Source organism: Lemur catta, chromosome 15, assembly GCF_020740605.2.
Source record: "Lemur catta isolate mLemCat1 chromosome 15, mLemCat1.pri, whole genome shotgun sequence".
In the NCBI taxonomy this organism is placed as follows: Eukaryota; Metazoa; Chordata; class Mammalia; order Primates; family Lemuridae; genus Lemur; species Lemur catta.
Genome location: NC_059142.1, coordinates 46,953,848 through 46,971,723, shown reverse-complemented (window position 1 = coordinate 46,971,723; position 17,876 = coordinate 46,953,848). Strand labels below are relative to the sequence as shown.

Genomic DNA, 17,876 nt, shown 5'->3' with positions numbered 1-17,876 from the left:
GTCTGCTCCCGGCTCCTCCTGTTGGTGTTAGGAAGGGAGGGACCTGAATGGATTTGTCTTTTATGAGGGCTGGGACTCTTTTTTTTTTTTAATTTTTTTTTGGCCAGGATACTATCCTTTGGGAAAGGAATATAAGCAGAAAAGCTAGAATGTAGGCTCCAAAGCAGAAAAATAGGATGCTGCGAGAACAGAAACTGCACAGCCATCTGCAAAGCTGTCCTGCGTGTGTCCTGTTCCCTCTCCTCTTCCCTCCTAGACTCAGTCACAGCAGCTGAGACGGGAGGAGAGAAGGAATAAGTGTGCGCTCAGCTTCTCCTTGCTTGCAGCACACTGTGTCTCTGGCTTTGGGACTTGCACAGTCACAGCTGATGTGACTGGTCCTCGCTTATCGCTGGGGGATGGTAGCCTCATCCCCCAACACAGAGGAGCAGGCTCTCACTGCCGCCCACTGGGGTTAACTCTGCTGCCTCAGTTTCCTCCTGTGTCAGACCTATGATGCCTTTGGCTCATGTGAGGTTGGAGATGTGAGAGAGTTTAGAAACTGAAGAGTTCAAAATAAATATTCTTCCTCCTCTTCCTTCAGTTTCCTTGCCTGCCATGTTCCAGAAATTCTGAGAACCAGGACATGAGCTGGGTGGGGCATGGTTGCAAAGTTTACAGATTTATGAACTTCAAGCCTATCGGATTTTGGCTGTTTGCTTATTTTCTTTCTGCATTCAAAGCAAATCCTTGTAAGGGGTTTCCTCTGTAGGGGCATGGGTTTGGATGCTGTGTTGCTGAGGTGAAGATCCTGGAGTTGATCCTCAAGCAGCTCATTTTGTTTTTCTTTGCTTCAGGTTTCCTCCTCTGGGGAAACCAGTTTGCAGATTCCTGACACAGGGTCATGGGGACTGGGTGACAGAGCACAGGGTCCTGGAGACAAGTACACATCTCTTCTGGTAGCTTAGGAGTGAGATCTTTGTATGACAAGGGAACTGCACATGGCTCATGCATTCTGGAAGAAGCACCTGGGTGAAGATAAGGGAATATGGCGGATATGCCACATCTGGCAAGATGCCCCCATGCCCAGTGGCAGCATGACTGAGGGGAGCCTGCTCCTGACAAGGTGGAGAATGGCTTCCCTATTCTCCCGGGTAGAGATTGCACGGTGTGGGAATGTCGCTGTGACTGCGTTCCCTGCAAAGCAACATAGGCTGGCTATGCACACGGTCCACCCAGGGTCTCTGTCCTCCCCTCTGTCCCGGCAACCAAGAGGTCTAAAGGGAAGAAGATGAAAAACAGATCATTCGGGTTCTCCCCAGTTCTCCTGGGGCAATCTCTCAGCCCCCGCCAGGCAACTGGCTGAGTGGCTCTTCACCACATGATATGGAAGTACACAAAGATGACAACGATGACAACGTGTCTCTATGGCACCCCCCACCTTGCCTACCATCCTCCCCCCCATCTCCATCACCGTGACCACCATCTCACCTCCCCCTCCGTCACCTCCCTTACCCCTCCCCTACCTCGACCACCTCTCTCACTTCCTGAACTTTCTCCGCCACCTCCACTACTTCTGCTGTCATTGTCGTTGTTGTTATGATCTCCATCATCATCACAGCAGACCTGGATTAAGAACTCACAGCTTGCTGGGCACCGTGCTAAGCATTCTGCACTCGCTGTCTTATGTAATCTTTTCAGCCGTGTGTGGAAGGCAGTGTTATTATTCCCATTTTACTGATGCGCAAGTGAAGGCTCAGGGATGTTGCTAATGTGCCCCAGTTACACAGCTAGTAGGTGCCAGAGGGTCTGAGCCCACATGCTGCTGACCGTGAACCCTCCCTCTCAGCTGCTGTGCCCTTCTCCTCTCATGAGATGTCACATGATGTCTTAGCGCAGTTTGCTCCCTTTGTAACCTCCTTGGCCATTAGAACATTGGCTGGGTCACTGCTGCTCGAAGAAATATAATGCCTGGGTCCAAATGTGCCTGGTCCCTCTTTTGCAGCCCAGGGGACCCAAGTTCAGGACGAGGCTTTGATGGACTTGGAGTAGTCCTAAAACACCTAGAACACAAAACTGTTCTTCAAATCTAATCTCTCCCTCACGCCTGCTCCCTGAGTCAAAACCAGGCCCATAGTCAAAGATCCGGCAGGAGAACACTCGTCATCTCCCATTGTCCCGGGCGGGGTAGGTGGCGCTCTGTCTGGAGAGCGTCTCAGCCTAGGAATTGAGCAACTGACTGACGGCCCAGGATGCTCGAGAGCACACAGCCTGTCAGACGGTCTCCAGGAGACTCGAACAGTCTGCCAGTCTAGTGGGAAGAGAGCCAGCCAAGGCAAACAAAGCATTTGGCTCCAGGGAGTGTCGAATGGCCGCCCTGTGGACTGACTGTAACCAACTGTTGTAGGGTGCGACACAGCCTGTTGTCACTGCACCGACTCGTTCACTTGTTCATTTGTCTGTTCACTGATCCATGAAGCCTTCACTGGCCCCTGACTCCGTGCCAGATGAGGGGTTAAGAGCTGGGCATGAAATGACAGCTGGGAGTCATTGCGCACGGCTGTGTGCCTGTATTAAGCTCTCAGCGCACCTGCCAGCAATGCTATGCAGTAGGATTATTACCGTGCCTGTTATTCACATGGGGAAACTAAGGCTCAGAGAAGTTCTGTAGCCTGCTCAGTGCTGGGAGAGGAAGCCATATCTGTCTGATGGCAAAGCCCGATTTGCTGCTGCTGTGCAAGGAGCACCCACATGTGGTCCCTCTCTCAGCTCTAGGAGCTCGGGACGCAACTTGCCATGACGCAGGTGAGCAGCTCTTCCAGGGACGAGACCCAAGTGTGGGAGGGGCTCAGTGAGGGGGCCCTGATTTAGGGGACAGGGAAGGAGTGTCTGACAGACACTGTGTCAGGGACGTCGTCATGGGCAGAGGCCAAGATCAGACGTGGGTGGTGGTCGTGGAGGGATCTGACCCGAATTCCCATCCAGAGCTCAGATGCCGCCTGTGACTCAGCATCCTGTGATGGAGGAAAGTGATTACCCAAGTGGAACGAAGTACAGATCTGAGCACGATGCAGACAACAGTTAGTTTTGTAAACGAACAAAAAGAGAAGCAGTTCCTTTAGACATCATTTTGGGGGCCTTCCCTGCACCTTTGCTCTGCCCTCTGTGACTTCATGATTCCCAAAGATATTGTCCATTGCTTAGGCCTGGTTTTGTGGACAAAGGCTGCCTTCTGGCGGTGTGTGCTCTAACTCAAGTGGTCGTTGGTCTGAATATCAAGCTAAATGGCTCTTGTTTCAGCAGACACTTGCCAGGGAAGGAGATGTCTGCCCTCCATTTCCTGTTGAGACTGGGCTAGATGTCCAAGAATGGAAAATGGCAAAATAAATTGAGGTATATCTAATGCGGTGGAACATCGTAACACTATTAAAATATTTTCAGAGCCATTCATGACCTAGGAAAATGGTCTGACATGTGACGTTGGAAGACAGGATGGAATGCTCCACATACCCTGGTCCAAATTTTTAAAAATTTAACATATATTTTGTGAATGGCCAATCTATGCCAAGCAACGGGGATATGTATATTACCTCAAGGAGCTTTCTACAGTCTGGTAGAGAGACAAAGACTGAAACTATCACACCATGAATGAGTCAGCACAGAATGCCACGGCAGCTTGTAGGTGGCAGGGCCCTGTGTCGGGTGGAGGGTCGGGGAACACGTCTCTGTAGAGGGTGACATTGAAGCCAGGATCTGCTTGGAGCAGACTTCTCGAACCCTTTCACCTAAAATCGTTTCCCCTTTTCAGGCTCATTTCTCTCTATTTCACCTGTTTTGTTTTATCAAACAGGTTAGTGTTTTTCTTATTGCTTTCTGTCTCATGTATCAAAAGGGTCTGATCCTATAGGGGCAAGAGTGAAGGTGAGAGGAGTGTATCAGAACTAGAGAAGGGACAGGAGGGACATGGTAGAGTGTCACCAAGAAATGTCTGTGGGCTCCACGCTGGCCCTGCTTGGGATGCTGATTCCTGCAATGTCACCTCAGCGGGCAGTTGTCACGAGTACAGAAGGTCCCTTCCTAACCTGAATGATGCAGCATTTCACAGATTGCCTCTTTCACTTATGCCCAAGGGATGTTGTTGGGGCGTCGTGCTCTGGTGTTTGCAGTTCCTCTGGTTGAAGAGGGGAAGCTTGCATGTCCCTGGAGGGCTTCCTGCATGCGGCACCAGGGGCAGAAAGTGCTTGCGTGCCTCTATCTGCCGGCAGCACGCCGCAGGACGTGAGGCTGCTCTCGTTTCCCGTGAGCTGACAGTCAGCTCTGGGCTGCCCTCATTCGAGCACAGAAACTGCATCAGTAGCGGCTCTGGTGACTGTCACAGTGGATCAAAGACTTTACACTACCTGGTGCATGAATGAATGAATGAATGAATGGAGCTTGGAAGTCTCCCAAACCAGCAGAGGCAGAAGGCAGCCGCCGGGGGCAGTTTTGAAGGAAGGCAGCTGGGATGGGACCCCAGCGTGATCAGGAACCACTGAGACTCCTGGAGCCTCTGCCCACAGGGGTGCCGAGATGAGGCAGCAGCCTGGGCAGTGGGCAGCGGGGGAATGTGCCTGGCTGTTCCCTAGGGCTGGTGGGGAAAGGGGAGGTCACAGGGGCCTGGAACCAGACAGGCACGCAGAGTAATAAAGCCCAGTGGGTAGCTACAGGTCTGAGAGTCTGGGCAGCCGAGGGCACCCTGGTGTCGATCTCAGTGATGCACGTGCACTGTTGAGCACCAGGGCAGCCGAATTCATGTCCCAGCACGGGGCGAGTTCAGAGGAAAGAGCTGGATAACTGATTCAAGGCTGGAGCAGACGGCCACACTGAGGCTGTGTGTGCCATGCTGAGTGCCTGTGGAAGGGCAGCAGACAGCAGTCTTGGGGGCGCTGGGGCGTGGGCTCTGTGTGTGTGTCAGTGGGTTGGGGGTGCATGTATGTGAGCATGTGTGAGTGTGTGTATGTGTGTGTGAGAGTGTGTGAAACTGTCATGGTGTGTGTGTGAATTCTGTCTTCAGCTTTGCTGAGGGGAGCCTGCTGTAGACAAAGGCACTGACCCCGCCCGGTGCTAGGTTAGATCCACTGAGGGCTGGCTTGGACCTCCGTGTTGTGGGCACCTGTAATTTAGCCGTTGTGTGGCTGATTGCTGAGTGGCTGCCTCCCCCACAAGACTGGCAGTGCCTCCATGTGCCTGCTGGGGGTGCCTCAATAGCAGTGGTCTCAGGGCATGTTTGCCATGGCTCCCCAGGGCTGAGCACAATGTCCGGCACACAGGAAGTGACTCATAAGTACTTGTTGGTTGATGGCCATGTGTGATTAGGGTAATGATGGCCTCTCCCTTTCCCTATCCTCCTCTCCACCCACTTTCTGTTGCCTTCCACTTTCTCCTCCCTGCCCAGGCCGTATGCCCAATGTTCACCTCCATGGTAGCCCACTGAGCTAGGTTGCTAGATTTAGCAAATAAAATACAGGGTGCCAGGTTCAATTTGAATTTCAGCTAAACAACAAATAGCTCTTATAAAAGATATACACTGTATTCAAATATATTTTATATATTTTAGTATGAATATAGAATAAGCAGAAGAATATTGAGACAAAAATTATTTGCTGTTTATCTGAAATTAACTGGACATCCTATATTTTATCTGGCGACCCTACCTCTGAGCTAAAAATATGTCTGCTCCTGATGGGGACAGAGCCCTGTCACTTCCCAACTCTGTGCTTCAGTGTAGTCAACCTGGTTAGCCACAGGTGCTGAGCACTAGGTGGATGCTGGCACCAAAGCTGCACAGAGGGAAGTGAAAGGCTCAAATCTCTGGCCTCATGAACTCAAGGAGTTGAAAGAGACCAAGAAAGATTTTTGGGAGGGTTGGCTGACCCGAGGGAAAAGGGAGCTGACCACAATTGCAGACCCAGCTTTGGGCCACACCTTTATGTACATGATCTTAAAATGAATGCAATCCCTTGCTCAGTAATGGCTATCCTCTGTTGGGAGCTTTACACCCTATCTTGTTAAATCTTCATAAGGACCTGCCAGGTAGGAGGCATCATCTGTTTTGCAGATGGGTCAGTGAGGGCAGAAAGAAGTGGTTTCTAAGATCTGCATAGCTGGGAAGCTGAAGAACCAGGATTGGAACCTAGAGGTGCCTGCCTCTCCCAAGCACTGCTCTGCTACATCTCTTTCCCCATCCATCCCAAGACAGAAACCACAGAGTGTGGGAAAGGAGCACTGTGAGAGCAGTCAGGAGTCCCATGTATTAGTCCCAGTCAACTCTTTTTGGGCTTGAATGTTACATATCTATCCATCCACCCACTCACTACCCCACTACACATTCCTCCATCCATTCATCCAACTATGATGCTGGGGATGCCATCCTTCTGTCTCTCTATCCACCCTACCACCTGTCCGTCCATCTATTCACCCATCCATCTACCCATCCATCCACTCATCCATTCATCTACCCATCCATCCAGTCATCCCACTATGGTGCTGGGGATGCCATCCATCTGTCCGTCCATCTACTCCATCTACCCTACCACCCATCCGTCCATCTATTCACCCATTCATCTACCCATCCATCCATTCATCCATTCATCTACCCATCCATCCATCCCACTATGATGCTGGAGATGCCATCCTTCTGTTTATCCATCCACCCTACCACCCATCAATCCATCTATTCACCCATACATCTAACCATCCATCCATTTATCCATCTTACTGTATTAGGTACTGGGGATGCTATGGGTGCAGAACAGCTCCCATGAAGCTCACCAGCTCACCTGGAGGATTTACACACTCTCATGGCTCCCTGTGGGATAGGCCACAAGACCTTCTTGGCTCAATCTCAGAATTGGTAGCTTGGCCAAGACCCAAAGTTAATCAGAAACCAGAGACTCACCCTATAGTGATCCTTATGTTTTTTTTTTTTTTCTTATTATTCCATTCAGCCAGGAATGCACAATGTGCTGGACTATGGCCTGGACCGAGTGACGGATCCGAATGAAGTTAAGGTAAACCAGGTACGTCTCTGCTGGACACTTTGCCTAGGTCAGGTTCTGAGGCTGGGAATGTGTCCACACGTCTGTTCATGTCTGTTAGGGCAATGATATCTCCCCTTTGAGATGCCAAAGAGAGGACTATAGGCTCTGTGGAATCAGGGTCGGGGGAGAGGTGAGGCCATGGCAAGCGTCCTGGGAAAGAGAGATTACAAGTGGAGAGGGACGAGAGAACACAGGGTACAGAGCAGATAGGATCAAGATCGTTGGTTTTCAAACTTTTCTGAGTCACTACCCCTTTTGAAAATCTGATGAAAGTTGTGCACCCATTCCACTCAAAGAGGCACAGACAGACATTTTGCACACATTCAGCCTCTTCCTTGACCCTGAGAAGATGACAGGGCCCGGGCTCAAAACCCTTGAATCAACTTCAGATTGAAAACTTAATCCACTGCTATTGAGACACTCACAGCAGCCGCAGGAGGTAAATAGTGGCGTTAGCATCCCTATTTCATAGCTGAGGGAGTAGTGTCACACTTTCTTTCACATCCCAGCAGGGTAGGATCTTTGCAAAGATTCTCCAACACTTTTTATTTCGAAAAGACTCTTTCTACAAATAGGCCGCCTTTCATGATGGATGGCCACTTTCCTATGACTTTTATTTTTTTTTAATTTAAAGAGATGCAGTTCATAAACTGTTGAGACTGTAGCACTATTGACATTTTGGGCCGGATAATTCTTTGGTGGTGGTGTGGTGGGTTGTCCTGTGCCTGCAGGATGTTTAAGAGCATCGCTGGCCTTTACCCACTAGATGCCAGGACCTGCAGCCCTCGCCCTGCCCACTGCCCGCCCCAGTCCTGACAATCAAAAATGTCTCCAGACATTGCCCAACACACCCTGGGAGAGTGGAAATTGCTCTGGTTGAGAGCCACTGACCCCAGTCAGCCAGCCTGAAACCCGTGCGAACTGGTCTTGGATGTTTTCATTGCTCTCTGTCCAACGCTACCTTTGGACAGCCAGGGCTCAGTCACCTCTTTAGCTTAGTGTGCTGTCCACAGGGCTTGGCAGCACCTTCCAGCGTGAGTGGGGCCCTGGAGCGACGTGCAGGGAAGTGGGAGGGGACAGAGAACAGAGCAGGAAACTGGCAGCTCTGGGACAGTGTCTGCTTTTGCCGACTAGGAAATGTGAAGAGAGACATCGAGTCCCCAGAGAGCATCCCTGGTGGGGGGACCGTTAGGTCCCCTGTCCACAAGCCAAAGAGACCCTTCCTTTGATACACACAGGCGCTGTCAGCCTCTGCTCAGCTGCTCCCGGGCAGCCTTTCCCGTGTTCCCCTTGTCAGATAACAGATCACTGCTGGGGCCCTGGAGGCTTGGTTGCCATGGGAACAGAATCCTCCAGTAAAATACTGAACCCGGGTGGAAGATTTGCTTTTGTTATGGCTGACTGGCAGCTCTGGAAACCTCTTTCCTGTGGGGGAGGGAGGGCAGGGGCAGAAAGCAGGTCACCCCCCCTGACGTGGGGGGCATGGGGATGCAGGGGCCCCCCCGTCTTCGACCCAAGCTGTGTGTATGTTGGGGGGATGGGACCTCAACTTGAGCAGTTTGGGAGGGGAGCTGAGGAGCCCCTGACTTCCAAGGAGGGTGGCCAGACGGGCCCCGTCACTGAGAAGGCCCTCATCCCCCTGCCTCAGGTCCCCTTTCCTGCGACACTGGTGGTCCCCTCAGCCCAGAGCCCGAGAGAGGGCACTGGGTGTGAGACCGAGTGTGTCCTGAGTGTGTGGGGCTGGGCCAGGGCTGGGCCCGCACTGTGCTAACCCGTCACCTCTCTCTGTCTCCGCAGCTGTCTCTCTCCTGTCTGTGCACTGCGGCCGCTGTGCCGTGTTGAGAAGAGCAAAGAACCACACTGCTCCTGCATGCGGTGTCCCCCCGGCCCTCCCCTCGGCCAGCCCCGGTGGGCCGTGTCTCACCTGCTTGCGGCATTGCCTACGGTCTGAGTGTCCCCGCTGTCCCATGTGGACCTGGCTGGGGAGGAGAGGGCCGGCGAGAATGTGAAGCGTCTCCACGAGGCCTTGCGAGTGCAGAGGTTTTGGATTTTTGTCTCAGTCCAGAGAACTCAGGGGGCCTGAGCTGGTTTGAAGAGAGAGGTCATTTCTGAGAATGAGTGAATTCCTGAAAAGATGTCTGTTTTCCGTAGAGGCAAATAGCCCATCAAGCATGAGAGAGGAGGCGGTTAGGTTGGCCGGTACCTAAGGCCCTGGTGACCCACTTCCTCAGGCTGATGGCAGCGTCAGCTAGGCTGCCCAGCCCTGGGAGGAACCGGCCCTGGGCATGTGTCCTCTCTCAGTTCCGAAACCCCCAGCCCTTCCGCCCCAGGGAGAGATGGGGCAGGGGGCTGCTCTGACGGGGTCACCACTGTCATTTAGGGACGAGGGCGGTCAGCCCCACTGTACCACTCCCTGGCCGTGTGATCTTGGGCACACTCTTGAGCCATTCGAAGTCTCAGTTTCCTCATCTATAAAATGGGAATCAGAATAGTTCCTTCTTCAGAAGATTACACGGGATCATTTATGTGACTTGTCTAGAACACTAATCAGCACGCAGACGCTCCATGGACAGCAGCTGCCGTCATTATAACTTGTCGCCACATTGCAAGAGAGAATTTATGGGGCCAGTAGACCTCAGATCCCATTTTCAGGGGCTGTGCCTTAGCCAGTTTCCTCTTCTGTTTTGACCCCATCTCACACTTGTGTCCTGGCTGGAGTTGGAGGGAGGAAGATACACACCAATTTCAGCCTCTCTGCCTAGTCCAATCAGCAGCTGCTGAGACGGCACAGTCTGCACTGGTGTGCACACAGGTCTCTGGGCAAAAGGCAGAAATATGGCCCCTCAGTATTAAATACTGTGCTCTGCAGAGCACTAGCCTGGAGCCCTCAGTGTGCAAAAGCTCCCCCCGCCCATGCTTCCACCAGTAGGGGACAAACTGCTTTCTTCTTGTGGCCCCTTGTGTGGGCGTGGCTGGCTGGGGAAGGACTGACAGCTTGCTGCACCCAAGCATGGGGGCTAAGTGCTTCACACCTAGTAATGGCTCAGTTAACACTCACAGCAGCCTTAGGAAGTAAATAGTGGCGTTGGCACCCCTGTTTTGTAGCTGAGAGAGAAGGGGTGGGGGACGGAAGGTAACTCCAAGGACGCACAGCTGGAAATGCTGAAGCTGGGATTTGAACGTCAGCCGATGGCCAGCAGGGCCCACTCTGTATCCTGCCTGACGTTTTCTGATATCCATTGTGTGACTCTAAGAAGCTTTGCTGGATTTTCTTAAATCTGTTAAGAGAGGTAATATCAGTTTCATTTTTCATGTGAAAAAACCAAAACACAGAGAGATCACCATTTGTTGGAGGTGGCTGGGCCGGGATTCAGAGTTCCTGCAGTTCTGTGGCTCATGTTCTTCCCTTTTGCCCACGTACCCCAGCCCCTACCACAGCCTCAGTCCTGCGCCCAGGGCCAGCTTCTCGGACAGGTGGCTTGTAAGTTGCCCAAGACCTCATGCTCAGACAGGCCCTTGCGTGGCTTAATGTTCTGTTGCCATCTTGAAATTCTTTGTACTTTTTTCTGGACTAGGTCCCTGCATTTTCATTTTTCACTGAGCCCTGCAAATTGTAAGCAATTCTCCCTCCTCTCCCTGAGGGGCAGGTACCTGGCGGGACAGATACTTCTGCAGAGGATGGCAACCTCGAATGCTCGTCCTCCTGGACAGCTGCCTCCCTCTCCTTCCGTGTCTGCTTTGCATTAACCGCCTCAGTTTCCGATCTCCCGGTTTCTGACCTCGGATCCCCTCTCCGCTCTCCATGGCTGTGCTGCCAGATTCTCGCTTTCCCTCGGCGGCTCGCCCAACCCTCCACCTGCGTTTCTTTGCAGACTCCTGCCAGGCTGCCCTCTCCTAAGGTCCCCGCTTGTCCCTCCCCTGGGCTCCCATGCCCCTGCCTGGCAGTGGCCCTGTGACAGTTGTCCACATCTTCCATCGAGGTTCCGGTCGACCAGCTGACCATAGAGCTGTGTAAACAAGTCTAGATTGTGTCCCTATTTGGACAACTCTGCAAGGGAAAAATAAGAAGTTGTTAGAATTCCAAGAATGCAGAGCATTCAAAGATTCCTTAGGCAGAATATTCCTCCTGTAGCGAAGTGTGTCACCAGGATGAAGAATAAAAAGAAGTGGCTTTGCTCCAGGAGGGCCCACTGCTGAGAAGGGAAGCAATTTGTGTGCGAGTTCCAGGGTGGAAAAAAAAAGTTTATTTCTTCTCATTTTAGCATGAGATGGTTTTCTTTGAATTGCTTAGAATTAGATATATCTTTTAATAGCTTCACTTAACTGTAATGTTTCTTATGGCCTTTGGCTAAGGAATCATCATATTGATAGTAGGTTTGCAAGATTTAGCAAATAAAAAATACAGAATTCTCAGTTATATTTGAATTTCAGATAAGCAATGAATAATTTCTTCTCCCTCTAAGTATGTCCCAAATATCGCCTGGGCGTCCTGTATTTTATCTCGTAATGAGGGCTCGAATCGCACCGTGCACACACTGTGCGGTGGTGTATTAATCCTACTTAGTAGCCACTGTTGCTGGAGTTTCTGCGTGTTCCTGTCGCCTCTGTCAACTTGTTTAATCCCCCTTTCTTCTACTCTCCTTTTACAAATGAGAAATCGGAGGCTCTGAGATACTAAGGGACTCATCCAAGGTCACATAGCCAGTAAGTGGTAGAACCAGGATTTTAACCATTCCCCCTGATAGAGAGCAAATTGCCTCTTCCTTTTAGAAAAGTCCAGACTCCTTTCCCCTCACTGCACCAATACACACACCTCTAGAAGGGCAGAGATACCTGTATGTCAGTCTAGAGGAAGCCAATCCCATGGACAGCTTTTTTTTCTTTTCTTTTGTTTTTTTTTGAGACAGGGTCTCACGCGGTCACCTGGGCTAGAGTGCAGTGACATCATCATAGCTCACAGCAGCCTCAAACTCCTGGGCTTAAGCTATCCTCCTGCCTCAGCCTCCCAAGTAGCTGGGACTACAGGCACATGCCACCACGCCCAGTTAATTTTTCTATTTTTTGTAGAGATAGGGGTCTTGCTCTGTTGCCCAGGCTGGTCTCAAGCAATCCTCCCATCTCAGCCTCCCAGAGTGCTAGGATTACAGGCGTGGGCCGCTGCTCCCAGCCAAGACAGCTATTTCTAAAGCTAGAAGTAAAAGCTAAAATTCTTGCAGACGCACCCGGCTAGAGGTGGGGAAGCCTCAGATTCAACCGAATCCTATTATTAGAGCGCACGCTGCAGTCTGATTCCCAGAAGATAACTGGTAATTCTGGGAATCCGAAAACAAACAGCAAACTACACCACACAGGCAGGGCCCTAAAAAGGTAATAAAATCAAATGAAGTGAATAAAAATATAAACACGGTAAAACCCCGAAGACTGAGATAATGGTCCCAGAAGCAAACACGCTAGGCTGAAGGAAGACGGAGAGAGGTGGGAGTGAGCGTGCGCGGCTGTGGCTGGCGAGGGTAGCTCCCCGCGGGGCCCAGAGAACACAGGGCAGCCAGGAGCTCGCTTCTCGCATCTGTGTCTGTTCACTCGGGAGCCTTGGGCCCCAGGTGCTGGCCACAGAACAGCGGCCGACAGGACGTTTGGTCGTGGGGCTTGCACACTTTGAAGGTGTATTTGACACTGGCTGCTGAGCAGGGGCCTAGCACAATTTCCATCTTCGCCATCATGGGTCTTCATGAGCAAGTGTTTCCTGTGTTTGGGTTTCATGTCCTGATTGGGGCTCGAGCTCTCTTTTTGTTTTAATTTTGAATTAAGTGACTGGACAGAGCCCTTCCACCCTGCAGCATTCTCCGCTTCAGGGCAAGGGAGGAATGGGCAGAGGGCAGGCGAGGTTGGAGAAAGTGAATAGGTTCAATGAGTTTCTGTTTCTCTTGGCTCACTCCTCAGCTTTGCAAAGGGCAGAGCTGGGATTGAATTTTGGTTCCACCAATTACTGACCAGATACTGAGAAAGTTACCCTCAGCCTCTCAGAGCCTTGGTTTGCTCAGCTGAAAATCAGTATAATAAAATCTCCCTCCGTTAAGCTTTGTAAAGGCTCAAAGAGGTGTATATTGCTTTGTGGTAGGTGCTAGGCAGTTATTATTATGCAAAAGTCCAGCTTCCTCTTTGAGCACAGGGCATAGACCCATAGATACTATTCTGAATAATCCACTCCAGCAAGATTCTAACAGAGGGATGTGATTATACAGTATTAGATTTGAATGCAAGTCCACTGTGGCCCCAGGGTCTTTTTCTACCTAAAATGTGTATCTTCTAAAACAGTGGCTTATGTTGGGAGAGAATGGGAACAGATACTAAGTGTGGTTGCCAAAATATTTGGATCATTTGGGTAGTGTTTTCAATTGCTTAAGTAGAAAAAAATTCTATTAAGTTTAGAAAAAGTCCCCATTTTTCTAGGCCTCCAAGCACCTGAAGTCATCATTTACTTGATATTTATTGAGCATCCACTCTGCATCAGACATTATGTTAGGGAAGACAGACATGTTCTCCCTGCTGTTAATGGTGCCTTACTGTTGATTCATACATTAAACAAGGAGTCACGCTAATAAATATATAATTAAAATTGTGATAAGTGCTACAAAGGAGAAAGTCAGGTTGTGTGAGGGTCTAAAACAGAGAGACCTACCTGGGCTTTACCTTGCTGAGATAACTCTCCCTACTCCTCCATGCAGGGAAATAAATTATATGAAAGTAATCCAGGGAAGCAAAACTGAAACCCAGCATGGATTAGAAAGGAGAGGAGTGCATATGACATTCCAGGTTGGACTCTGCTGCATTCCTTGTCAGAGGGCTCATGGGCCAGTGTTGATTTTGCTAAGTAAGTGACCTCCTTGGACTCATGACTCATTTCCAAGTGAAGACTTGGCTGGGTTAAGCAGCATGGATATTGGCAGCCAGGAATCAGGAGGCTCAGCTTGAAGTATAAGAGTTGGCACCAGCCAGCCCCTGGACACAACCAAACCTACGAAAACTGAGACTGGAATTATCACTGTGGCCAACCTTGAAGAGTTACATGGTGCAGAAATGTGGTGCCAAGGAAGCACGCCCCTCTCAGATTGTAGAAGATCTATGTATTGTAGCTGGAGACAGATCTGAATGGTTCTCAGGAGCTTCTAGGAGCCTAAACAAGGAGCCCCTTTTGGAGCCATCTTTTCTCTGCTGTAACTCAAAAAGGCCAGAGAGAACACACCTTGAAGCTCATCCCTAGTGTGAACTTGATCCAGCAGCTTCAGTGAGGGGATAGGCACAATGTGATCTTCCATACTACAGCTCAACTCTGGGACTCAGCTTGCAGAGGATGCTGGTCTCAAGCCTTTTAATTGTGTGCTTTATCTTTGGCAACATGGCTTTTTTTTTTTTCAACTTGTGTTATTGGTCAAGTTGTTATGAATACCTGAAGAGTGCATCTCATCATTCTCTCAGAGCTCTTCCCCATGAGACAAGAAACAAACACCCCAGCTCCATGCTAGTTTCTTCATCTTTTTCTCTTATTCCTTATCACAGATGGGAATCTTTATTTCTGGCTCTGCAGACCATTCTGTAGGCACCATGCTAGACTGCAACCAAGCCCAAACTTAGTCTTTAATTCATCTTGGCTTTTAGGAGAACAGTGTAAAGTTACAGTTATAAATTATACTACTTCCCTTACCAAATCTCTTAATTGATATTATTCTCCAGTGGTTACATACAATAGGGTGGAGGCAGTGGTAATAGGAAATCCTACATTTTAAGTAAGAAAAGATGGGCAGTTTTCTCCTGGGGAACGATTTTTATTTTTCAACTGGGTATTTGAATTGTAACGATTTAGTGACATCTGTTTAATGGTTTTGCTTCTTTGTTTTACAGAAACAAACAATCACTGCTGTCAAAAAAGAGGTAATTAGTCTTCCAGTTCCAATGAAGTTTGATTTTGAAATCTTCTAATAAATTATGTGTACTTTGGCTGTATGCTCTGCACTCAGTAATGAAATGAAAACCATGTGTAATGTTCAGACCATTGTTTCCAAGTTAATGGACACCACAGAATGACAAAGCATCCTCTGTAAGATCTGAGTGGGGCTGGTGGAGACTCAGGATGTGAAATATCCCTCAAAGGCACAGAGATGAGGCCATGGCCAGAGAGGACAGTGGGAAGGAATGCTGCAGCGTCTACATCCTCAACCCGGCCCCTGCTGCTGTAAATACAGGGCTTTCAGAATCTACCCAGAGTGGCAAACTGCCTATTGTGGCAAATCTTGTATCCAGGACCCAAGACAGAGCCCTGGGAGGCACTGGCCATTGAGGCAGGATGTGTCCATCAATATTTGAATAGGGAAGCAGGTGTCTGAGGAGGGGTTGGCTTGCTTCTGCTGAAGCAGGATAGGGGGATTAAGGTTGTCAGCTGTGCTGGGGACCACCCTCTGCTTCTGTTAGCCAGAGGAACATGAGGGAAAAGCCAAGCATCTGTCCTTTTGTCTCAGCTTAATGTTCTTTAGAACATTTTATTTTTTCTGCTGGTGACTTTTTGTAGACCAACACATGATGGGTTAAGGAGGCCACTAGTTTGGAGTTTTGGGTGGGCTGTCTACTGTGGGCCTGAGTCCCATTGGTCCCGAGGTAGCTGGCTTGAGGGAACGGGGTGGGGTGGTGTTATGGATACATGGCTTCTGGTTTTGGAGGCCATATGTGTTGGTGTTAGTGACACTCAAGCGTGGGGAAGTGGGACATTTTGTAACTACTGTGTCTCTTCCAGATCATGTATTACCAACAGGCCTTAATGAGGTCTACAGTGAAGTCGTCAGTGTCCCTTGGAGGGTATGTCCCTGATTTGTTGGTCTTGCTGACGTGTGAGCAATAGACAGGCTAGAGGAGAACTTCTGCATTAAGGCAAGCTTGGCAGGTCATGGGCTGACTGATTTAAGATCCCAACGAACTGAGAGAGACAAAACCAGTCTCCTGGGGGTTTAGTTCCTAGCTCTTCACTCGGAATCTCAGTCTTCAGGTCTTATCACGGGTTAGACAAAATCAAGGGTTGGTGAGGTTCCGTAAAACTATGTCATATTTTTTGGAATCCACTAATGTGTGGGTAGGGAGGGTGGGAAGGCTTGGAAGTCTGTCACCCTGTGGGAACCGCCTGTGTTCCTGTCATTACCCACTCGAATTTATTAGGGATGTGGGTTAGGTTTACTGGTTCAGTGTGCTGTTAAATGTCCACTGTTAAACCTTGATTTAAAATCCAGTCAGGAGAAATTGGAAATTTATGTTTGATTTATTGAATTTTCAGGCCACCTTGATCCAGTCCCCCATGGGACATTATCTGGGAGTCAAAAAAGGGCTTAGTGCCTCCCCAGTGCAAGCAGTTATCCTTTTGAAATGTGCAATGTGGAATTCATTTCAGGACCACATTGCTAACTCTGAGGTTTTCCTGCACACATGAAAATGAACTTGGCTTATTGCTGGGGAGGCACAATGTGACTAATCATTTATTCAGCCCTTGTAAGACTCAAGTCATCGTACTGATTGAGACTGAAGATTCGGTTTTGTGTTGTGTCTTCCTTCAAACACAGCTAGAGGTTGGACTCTTGTAAATATCTTTTTTTTTTCCCCAAGTCTGCTTGCTAGTGAGTCTTGTAAAAATCTTTTATATTTCCCCAAATCTCCAGTTTTCAAAACTGTCATCTGCCCAGAAAAAGGCGCCCTGACCCCACCTATATCTTTCAGCGACTCTCTCTGCTGCTGAGACCTCATCCCAAAGGAGGAGGGCCCCTGTGTACTCAGGGGGTGCTCACTTTTGTTTATAATGATAATCACTGTTCTGTGATGAAGATGTTCCAGAAACCCAGTTTCAGGAAACAAAACAGAAAGAAAATTGAAGAAAGGTCAAGGATACTTCTTAGACCCACTTTCCAATTTTTATTTGTCTCAGGTCCTCATTACCATAATTTTGGCACCATTAGTGTTTCAACTTATGGAGCAGTTTTTTTTTTTCCCCTCTAGCTGCTTGACTGGTAAATGTCTGATTAAAGAATAAGAGAGTCTTGGGAAAAATGAAGCCAAGGGCTTGAGTTCTGCATAAATTGCAAATGCAATAGTGCTGTAGTTTATCTCAAGGGCATGGATCTTGTTCTATCAAAATCCCAGTAACATATTACATAGTTTTAAATAGGTAGAAGGAAGATACTGAATGTTCCCAACACCGAGAAATGATCAATGTTGATGATGGATATGCTAATTACTCTGATTTGATCAGCATACATTCGTTATATGTATTGAAAAATCACAATGTGTCCCATGAATATGTATAATTATTATTTGTCAATTTAAAAATTTTAAAAATTAAAAAAATAAATTAATGGAATCACCATAAAAAAATCCCATGGGTAGACAGTAGGTACCTTATGTATCTACTGTGGGCACAATTCCCCACTGGTGGGAAGAAGGCATAGCAGGTTTTTCCACACTTCCCCGACACCAGGAATGTTTTGACTCAGAAGATCTGACTCATCTCAAGGGAATTAACTCTTTTTTTTTAATTGACACATAATAATTGTACATATTTATGGGGTACATTGTGATTTTCTTTTAAGAGATAGGATCTCATTCTGTTGCCGAGGCTGGAGTGCGATAGTACAATCATATAGCTCACTGCAGCCTTGTACTCCTGGGGGCAATTGATCCTCCTGCCTCAGTCTCCCAAGTAGCTGGGACTACAGGCACACACCACCATGCCTGGCTAATTTTTTTCATTTTTTTTTTTTTTTAGAGACAGGGTGTGTGTAGGGCTGT

At 48.9% G+C, this 17,876-nt stretch overlaps 1 protein-coding gene across 1 annotated transcript in view; it reads left to right on the top strand.

The window, feature by feature from the left end:
* Positions 1-17,876, top strand: part of RGS9 (regulator of G protein signaling 9) — a 62,209-nt gene that overhangs the window by 22,934 nt on the left and 21,399 nt on the right. Inside the window, exons 9-11 of the mRNA XM_045569615.1 lie at positions 6,966-7,028; positions 14,958-14,987; positions 15,844-15,905. Coding sequence (XP_045425571.1) covers positions 6,966-7,028; positions 14,958-14,987; positions 15,844-15,905 — 155 coding nt within the window. The remainder of the gene's footprint in view (positions 1-6,965; positions 7,029-14,957; positions 14,988-15,843; positions 15,906-17,876) is intronic.